The sequence below is a fragment of the Carya illinoinensis genome, chromosome 5 (genome assembly GCF_018687715.1).
Source record: "Carya illinoinensis cultivar Pawnee chromosome 5, C.illinoinensisPawnee_v1, whole genome shotgun sequence".
Classification (NCBI taxonomy): Eukaryota; Viridiplantae; Streptophyta; class Magnoliopsida; order Fagales; family Juglandaceae; genus Carya; species Carya illinoinensis.
In genome coordinates, this window is record NC_056756.1 from 29,033,803 (window position 1) to 29,043,389 (window position 9,587).

A 9,587-nucleotide genomic window follows, 5' to 3' on the forward strand; every position below is an offset into this window, starting at 1 on the left:
TGGGCTTACAGGCAGTCATTTGGGCACGGTCTAAAATGTCAAGAGCATATTTAGTTTGTGACAGGTTAAGTCCATTAGAATTTGGAGTGATTTGGATCCACAAAAAATAGTGGAGAGGACCCAAATCTTTCATGGCAAATTGATTGCTAAGGGTTGAAATAAACTCATGAAGGAAATTAGTGGAGGAATCAGTGAGTAGGATATCATCAACATACAAGAGAAATATAAGACAACTATGAGAAAAATAAAGAGGAATCAGCAATGCTACAACTAAAATCATAAGTGAGTAAAAAATTACTGAACTTATCAAACTAAGCATGTAGGGCTTGTTTTAAACTATACAAAGCTTTATTTAATTTACAAACATGAGAAGAGTGAGTTGAGTGTATAAAAGCTTAAGGTTGTTCCATGTAGACAGATTTATGAAGATCATCACTATGAAGAAAAGCATTCTTGACATCTAGCTGACGAACGTCCTAGTGATTGACTAGATGAAATAGTGATAATAGTGCGGATAGTGCTTGGTTGGATCACCGGAGAGAAAGTTTCATAGTAATGAATTCCATCTATTTGGTGAAAACCTTTTGCTACTAAATGAGCTTTCAATTGATCAAGAGTCCCATATGCATTAAGTTTGGTTTTAAAAACTCATTTGCAACCAATAAAAACCATGGAGGAGTCATGTGAGAGAAGAGTCCACGTATTGTTAGCATACAAAGCTTTCAGCTCATCAATCATGGCCTATGTCCAACCGGGGTGATTGAGGGCAGAGCGGATGGTTTTAGGTTCTTTGAGTATGAGAGATATATGATGAAGATTTGAATATTTGGGATTTGGTTTATGTTCAAGGGGCTGAGGTGGGGTTAGAGAAGACGAAGTACTTTGGAGATGGGGGCGATGTAGAGCTGTCAGGGAAGAAGGGGGTGAGGGATCGGATCAAGGGTGTGAGAGGTGGTGGGCAGTGGTATCACTGGTAAGGGAATATTGAGCTCCATGGGAGGAGAGGAGTGAGTAGGGAAAGGTAAGGTTGAGGGAGGTGTAATCCAATGATCAAAGATAGATAGAGTCAGGTCAAACGATAGGGGAAGGTGAAGATTTTCAAAATGTTTGTAAGGAAAATTAAGTTCATAAAAAACAACATGGTGAGAAATGTAAGTACAACAAGTACGAGGGTGATAGCATTTGTACCCATGATGTTGATCACTATATCCTAAAAATATACATGATAAGGTTTTTGGATCAAATTTATCATGCTTAGTGTCCCAAGTATATGAATAACGTTTGGATCCAAAAGCACACAAAGAATGATAATCAGGAAAAGTTCCATAAAGAATCAAAAAATGTGATTGTAAATCAAGAGTAGTAATGGGAAGACAATTAATTAAAATGATAGCAGTGGAAAAGGCTTCAACCCAAAAACATTTTGGAACACCATTGTGGAAAAATATCGTCATACCAAGTTCATGGATAGTACGATGATGACGTTCCATAGCGCCATTTTGTTCAAAGGTATGGGGGCAAGAAAACTGGTGAATAATGCCTTATTGTTTTAAATGAGAGGTAAATTGATTGTTAGCAAATCCACCACCCCCATCGATTTGAAAATTTTTTATTTTTTATTTTATCAAATTGACTTTCTACATATTTTTCAAAAAGTAAAAAGGCTGAGAGAAAATCATATTTTTTTCATATCGAAATGAACCACATAAATTTAGAAAAAGCATTAAGCAGGCATGCATAATAATGAAATTTTTCAACAGAAATAATAAGGGCAGGTCCCCATAAATCACAATAAACTTTATCAAATGTAGCTTGGGTTAAACTAGAAGAGGGTAGAAAAGGAAATTTGCTCAGTTTGACTAATTGGCAGCTTTCACAGAGTTTTATTGGGTCCAAAAAGTTAGCTAAGTAAGTCCTTTGGACTTGAGACTTGAGTACTTGGATAGCAGAGGCCTCAAGATGTCCCAAATGCTGATGCCATACTTCTTCAATGGCATTCCAGAAATGAGTGGAGAAGTGCACTTTGTAAGGTGCATATAAGATATAAAGATTACCCTTTCGTCGTCCACTCATTAGGATGGGGTTGGTCTTCCGTTCCATAACAACAAAACCAACACCATAAAATTCACAATTATAGGGATAATCATTGGTAAGTTACCCAATAAGTAAAAGATTTTTTACAAGCACCGGTACTAGAAGGACATCACATAACTTAATTCTAGAGGTACCATTATTTATGTACGTATCACCATCAAGTCTCATAGCATGTGAACTACTATCACCAATAATGACAACATCATTACCAAAATAGCGATGTAAATTCTGAAGCATACCTGGATTACCTATCATATAGGCAGATGCTCCAATGTCTACAATCCATTCATTATCAGGAGAAAGATCTTCCAACGTCATGGCAGCTAGTGCTTGAAGAATATCATCAGGCTGAAAAGAGTGGTTAAATATGTTCCAGCACTTAAGGGCCACATGGCCCCTTTTACCATAGATTTGACATATAGTGTCACGGGCCTTGGTGGTGGGCCAAGCGTTGGGCTCACATGTAGAAGATGGGGCTTCTAAAGGAGCTCTTGTGTGAGGCTCTTGGGCTGAGTGGCTTGTAGGGTGAAACCCTTGGCCACGAGAGGAGAAACCCCTTTGCTGAGATCGGCCACCACCATAATGGCCCCTAGAAGTCGTCATACCTGTCCGCTAGCCATAGAAAGCAAAATAGGAATTAAGAGTCATGAAGAGAAGTGCAGATCTAATACCCTCAGAGGAGTGGGAGGATCTCAACATAGGACGACATGGGTGGTTTGAGCATCGAGGTGGTGAAAGGTTCAAAGTGGGCACCGAGGCTGTTCAACACAAAGAATACCTTTATCTTATTAGTAAGTGGGCGTCTGATTGAGGCCAAGCTATTACACAAGCCTTTAAAGGTGCGGAGTTGATTTGCTAGAGGAGTTGTTGGTTCCTTCTTGGGGTAGGCTAACTGTTGAGTGAGGTGGAACTCTCGCTCTTGAGAGTCATATGTGTAGACTGCCTTGAGGGCCACCCAGACTTGGTGGGCGGAGTCCAAACCCACGACGAGACTGAGGGCCTCTTCTGTGAGAGTGCTGATAATCCATCCTCTTAATAATTGATAACTTTGCACCACTGCAAATAGCCTGTGCAATGTCCTAGTTTGCCCTAGCCTGATGCTCCATCGGACGAGATGTCATCTGGAGGAGCAGAGTCCTCACGGAGGAGATGATCAATGAGATCTTGGCTCTCAGCCAAGTCTAGGAGTTGTTCAAGCCAAATAGGGTAGTTGCCATTGTTGAGTCGTAGAGTAACAAAGTTACCCACATTGAGAGCAATGGTGGCCATGGAGAACAACTCTCTTCACTCACACGATCTTTGATGCCATAAAGACAATATGAGCTTAAACTATTTGATAAAATGTCTCAGTCATCGTGAGTGATTCTGAGAGTCTACTATTTTTTTTTTTTTAATTTGTACTACATCAATACAATAGGTATTGTATTGTTGGAGACAAGATATACAAGGTAATTCATAAAAATACAAAGTTGACAAAATGAGAATTAATCTTGCATTATTGATATTTGAGAGGATCCACAACAAATATGGACGTGGTAGCCGTTTCTGTGATAGACGGATCTTCATTTGGTAAGTTTTCATTTACTGTTGATAAGATAATATTGTTATTAGTGTGTAATCTCTACTACTAGTAGGCCGGGCAAATATTTCATTCATTGATATTGGATTAATTGGGAAGTTTTGTAGAGCAAGATTCTTAACAAGATCGCTGCTAAAATCAATGACATTGGGAAATTTAATTTGTAGAGCCAAACATTCTTAAACATGATCCTGAATTTTATTTTTCCCCTTAACAACTAAAAAAGCTGCTAAAATCAACGACATCGATCCTATTTTAGCTCTAAAAATGCAGCATGCAATACCGACAAGACAGATCAAGTAAGCATACGTCACGTGCATATGATCTTTTTTCTTGAGCCTCTCCTATGTATTTTTTCCCACCCTTCCATGGATCTATCTAATTTATTTCCTCTCTCCAACACCTAATTTTGTGTGTGTTTGTGTTTTTTTCTTCCGGATTTTATATATCCATATTTACGTTCTCCGCGTTCGAGAGAGACTCTAGAAAATGTGCATACAGACGCGTGGCAAAAGATGCAGACTCGACGACAGCTAGGTAATTGCAAAAATGTTAAGCCTCCTAAGACCATGACATCGGATTTCAGGTCTGTAAATAAAGTACGAGAAGAAATAATTCAGAAAGATGCCGATCCCGACAAGACAGGTGAAGTAAATAACTGTCAATTTGACAGTTTAGAAAGCTACTAAAAAACAAAAACCATTATAGTATTAATTTCGTTTTTCTGTACAAAAAGAAAGAAAAAACAAGGGCCTCCCACATAACCATGTTATGCTCCTCAACTTTTCTACATGTCCAAGGAAGAATTGAAACACCTGGCAATGAATCCCATGTATAAATACTCTCTCCTCTTTCCTGATATTTCCCTCCGTCGACACACCGTACGTCCTGAAGAGGGCTAGGGGAATTGTTCTTGTACATGAGAAGCCATGGCAGCAGAGCTAGACATAGCATATAGGTACAAGACCAGACCTTCATCTCTCTTGAGCTCCATTTTCATGTCCACCTTGAACGCTGCAGCGAAGACGCTCGTTTCCGTGGCGAGAACCGAGCAGGCGGAGAAGTGGAAGGCGAAGGACCACCTACGGTTCATGGTGATGCTGATGACTTGGATGGCGGTGTGGGTTCTTAGGTTTTTGATGGATTACTTGCCTTGCTCAATTGGCCCTTCTCCTCGATATCTCCTTGGCTTCTCCTCTGCCGAATCGTTGGACTTTTCGTCAACATCCTTGTCATCATCTTCCTCTTCCATGTTGTCTTCCTTTCCTTCCTTGGATTTAGTTGTTCATGAAGGTGTTGAAGGATCCTCTGTCCAAGCCCTTGGTAGGGCACTCTCACAAGTAAGCCAGCTTGCATGACAATTTTCTGACTGAACAAACAATGATATATAGAGCATATATATATATAATTTGTTTTGTTTATTTATTTACTTTCGATCTGATCAGTGGCTCCGAACCCTGATTTGATTCTAAAAGTCTTCTTCTTGTGCATCGATTCAAGTTCATGAGACAGCTGATCGAGAAAGGAAACGAACTGAATAAGATTAATCATGAGACAACTAGAAAGACCTTTATTCTTCTTTTATGAAGAAAATAGAAGATTTTTTTCTTTCCTTTTCAATTGCTTAGAATGATCAGTTAGAATCAAGAGCTAGCTAATACGTTTGTTTGCTAAGTGGCAATTTTGTATGCATTATTAACATGAGGGAACAAGTGGACTGCATGCACCACTTTATAATACTTATCTATGCCACGTATTTTAAAAATGACATCATACATGATCCTTAGTAAGTATAAGAGGACTCCTTTATTTAGCACGTGTCCCGTTATGATTGGTCAATACTTGACCTGATCGTTCTAATTCATGGTACGTACGGACGTAGATCCTTGTGCTCCTCACCGAAATCCCAGCCACGTCGGGGAAATACCAGTTTGCGATGGCTATGGCCGACAGGATAATGGACGAGAACGCAAGATACGGCCACGAGGTGCTTCTCCACATCAATCGTACGGCTCTCGCTTCGGCATTCTCCCGCACGTCAAACCTTCTATACCGAGCACTGGAACGCTCCCAAGGTGATCAAGACGATGACAACAGCTCTTATGCATGGGCCACGCGCGTCATCCGGGCGCTGCCCATGGGTACCTACTTGACATCCTACATGAAAGGGCTGCGCGTTTGCATGAGCGCTATAATGTCGACTGTGGCAAATATCAATGCCGCCGTAGGCACGTATCAGTCGCAGAAGAGGAGGAGGCAAGTTGGGGTAGATCATCATGTGGAGGAGGTGACGGCAGAGAAGCTGGCTCAGGAGCTGCTGTGGATGACCACAAAGCTTAGGGATTATGGAGCTGTGGATGAAGCTTTGGTGCAATGGAGCTTTGCCTCTGGTTTAGCCTCCTTCTCTCTTACTGCTAATGTTAGGGTTCAAGGCTTCATTGTGAAGATCTCAGGTAAAGATCAGCTAAAACCCTCGAGAAAAAAGTAGTCTTAGTTTATGTTCACCAAACTTATCTCTGTTTCTGATATCTGATCTGTATAGCTATATTATTTCGAGAGCTTGTTGGAGAAGACCTGGTGATTTCCAGCCAAATAAAGTTCAGGATACTGTTGTTTTGGCTTCCATTGTTTTGCCATGCAAGCAACGGGCTGGCATATCCTGTCCTGTCAAGGTTTGAAAAGATGGAAGTAGAAAGAGCCATAGATGAAGCACTCTCCACCTTACCTGCAGCGGATCAAGAAGTCATTCTCACTAATTGGCTGCAAGATTTTACCATTGCTGCTTCGGATTGGCCCAATCTTCAATATTCTTACGATCGTTGGTGCCAATCTAGTCGTAAAGTTGTGACATAGGATTTGTGCATACATTTGTATATCCGGATCGAGGACCAAATAAATAACGCCTCATATATATTGCTCGTTTTTCTTTTCTTCTCTAGCTTCCTCTCTTTAGTGCAAGAACATATATAATAATTCAGCTTCTCTAATCTCTTCTTAAAGTGAATACTAGAGTACTTCTATACATAGTTGCATGTATAAGACTCGCAAGTTTTTATGGATTCTATCATATATTCATATTTGAGGCAGTGTGTATTTATTCACGTACAAAGAGAATCAGAAAAGGAATGACCGAAAGCTACGTAGCCTAATTCTAGAATATTCTAGTGCTATTTACATAATTGAAAAATAACTAATGTGTTATATGTTAATATGCCCCCTCGAGTCCAGTGGGGTGTCAATAACTGTGAGAATCATACGAAAGAAATAAATTTTTCTGACACTAAAGGCCTGATAAAAACATCAGTAAGCTGGTCGTTAGAACTGCAGAAGGATACTTTTAGAGCTTGAGTAGCGACTATATCTCTCACAAAATGATAGTCGATATCCATGTACTTGGTTTGTAAGTGATAAACTTGGTTTGCAGATGGGTACGTGGCTCCAATGTTGTCACACCAAAGTGTAGGAGGCTAAGACAGTGAGATCCTCAATTCTTTAAGCATGGTTTGTAGCCATATCAACTCTGCTATAGTGGAAGAGAGTGACATGTATTCAACTTCGGTGCTTGATTGAGCCACAGTCTTTTGCTTCTTCTAAAAATGTGGAAAGGTCTATCAAAGCCACTCCTGCTATAAACAAGTAAAAACATCAATGCTAAAAGAGTAAGTGGAGAAAAACCATATACAATTTCAAGATGAAAATAAAAAATAGTAGTATGCATGGTCCAAACTCTAACAAGAGCAAACGATATTCCTGCAAATGTTCATGCAACAAGTCAATGAAAGGCAAATGATACGCCCAAAAGTACTCATGTAACACGTCTAAAATCTTCAACACACCCAAGTTACCCAACAAATTACCTCTATGTCTATCACACATAAGCAAACCACGCATAAAACTAGTAGACACATAAAGTCTTTTTTCTCTAAATAAGTACCAATCTAGTTTATAGAACTTACCAAATGATGCTTCCTCACCATGTGCGTATGTGATTACATGAGGAAAAGTCTTAAGATAGTCCTCCCACTTAACATAAATTCTAGTCAACAACTTACCTTGTTCCTTCAAATGTGTCAAGGACTTATGTTCTTCAAAAAAATGTTGGGTAGTGATTGTTGCACCTGACACAAAATCAATGTATTACTCTATTTTTCTAATAGGTGGCAATCTACTAAACACTCCATTAGAAATTGTGACTTTATATCCCTACAACAAAGAAACAATAACACTAGGCAATGAGTCATTAAATTTGTTAGTATAAAAGCTTGCATTAGTATAAAAACTCAATTCTCTCTTTATTTTTCTCTTACTTTTTTCACTCTTACTTTTCTTTTCACTCATTTTTCTTTTCACTCTCTTTTTTTCTTGAGGTTTCAGCCTCACCCTCATTTCTATTCTCTCTCATTTCTTTATCTCTCTCAATTTTAGTCTCACTATTTCTTTCTTCCTTAATCTCACTCACACTCATTCTTTTTCGCTCAACCACACTTTTACCCTTTCTTTTTTGATCAATCTCAATTTTTTTCTTTCTTTCTTTATCAACCTCAATTTCACTCTTTATTTTTTTATCAATCTACTTTCTCTCTTTGTTTTTTGATCAACCTCACTTTCACTTTTTCCTTTTTTATCAACCTTATTTTTCAATTTCAGTTGGTCCTCATGGACCTATGTTGGAGTTAAAAGAGCAAGTTTGATTATTTTTTCATCCTTTTCAAAACTGTACATGTTCTTGAACCCATTATGGATCACTCTCCTATCACACTGTCACGGCCTCCCCAACAAAATATGGCCAGCATGCATAGGCACTACATCACAAAGCATCTCATCCTTGTATTTTTCAATTGAAAAAGAAACTAGCACTTGCTTATTTACCCTAACCTCCCCACAATCATTTAACCACTGAAACTTGTATGGGTTTAGGGTGTTTCAAGGTACGTAAATTCAATTTCTCAATTAAAATTGTGCTAACCACATTAGTACAACTCCCTCCATCAATGATCATACTACATACCTTGTTGTTGACATTGCATATAGGATGAAAAATATTCTCTCTCTGCTCCTCTGTACCATCCATTTTAATTTGTGTATTAAGAGCACGTCTAGCAACAAGAGACTCACCATACTCCTCATTCTTATACTCATGTTCAATACTAAACTCACGTCTCCTCCTATCTCTCCCACCTTGCAGATTTCTAATTACTGCACCTCGTTGATTCATCCTATCCCTCACTTCCCCTAATGCCAAATTCAACTTTTCAAACTTTTGTTTCATGGACTGCAACACAAAATATGAATTGTCTGCCATCCCCTTCGGTGAAGTGTGAGATATCATAATGCGCTACACAAATGAATGTTAGTGGTAAAAACCTCACGCACTCCCTTACATGTTTACGCTCAAATAATGACACTCTACTCCTGTATCACTCTTAATTGACTTTTTCCTGATAATGATATCCTACTCTCTTGCCTTTTACCTCAAGAGTTTTCCCACTCAAGTTCTTTAAGAACTAATTAAACTCAATCAAGACAATACAACCTTGTTTTATCCTCACTAGTAATTAGATCCAGGAAACAAGAACAAGAGAAACACGGAAGGAATAAAACGACAAGAGAATCAAGGATATTATAGGAATGGAAGGGTAACTATAAGACAAGATACCAACTATAATGATGTATGCAACCTCTTTGATGATAAGGCTCAATCTTTTTTGTTTTTTTTTTAATCTTTTTTTTTTTTTAATTTTCTTTTCCTTCCTTTTCTTTTCTTTTCAATTCTTTTATTTTTCTCTTCATGTTTTCCACTAATTCAATCACAAACAATTGATTCAATTGTGAAAATCAAACAATTGAAGTCAAACACACAAAATTGACAGGATTAGAAGAGAATCAATGAAACGACACTCTAAGCAATTGACAA

At 38.5% G+C, this 9,587-nt stretch overlaps 1 protein-coding gene across 1 annotated transcript; it reads left to right on the forward strand.

Annotated features, from left to right (window-relative positions):
• Positions 1 to 4,526: 4,526 nt before the first annotated feature.
• LOC122309140 lies at positions 4,527 to 6,660 on the forward strand. Its single transcript, XM_043122510.1, has 3 exons — positions 4,527 to 5,013; positions 5,556 to 6,126; positions 6,216 to 6,660. The coding sequence occupies exons 1-3, from the start codon at positions 4,603 to 4,605 to the stop codon at positions 6,524 to 6,526; spliced, it is 1,293 nt and encodes a 430-aa protein (XP_042978444.1). The 5' UTR covers positions 4,527 to 4,602; the 3' UTR covers positions 6,527 to 6,660.
• Positions 6,661 to 9,587: the final 2,927 nt, after the last annotated feature.

What these genes read in the sequence shown, in the direction of transcription:
- LOC122309140 (XM_043122510.1), top strand. Translation starts at nt 4,603, where the DNA reads ATGGCAGCAGAGCTAGACATAGCATATAGGTACAAGACCAGACCTTCA. An exon ending in TTGGTAGGGCACTCTCACAA is followed by an intron (nt 5,014 to 5,555) that starts GTAAGCCAGCTT and finishes GTACGGACGTAG; the next exon opens with ATCCTTGTGCTCCTCACCGA. An exon ending in CTTCATTGTGAAGATCTCAG is followed by an intron (nt 6,127 to 6,215) that starts GTAAAGATCAGC and finishes TGATCTGTATAG; the next exon opens with CTATATTATTTCGAGAGCTT.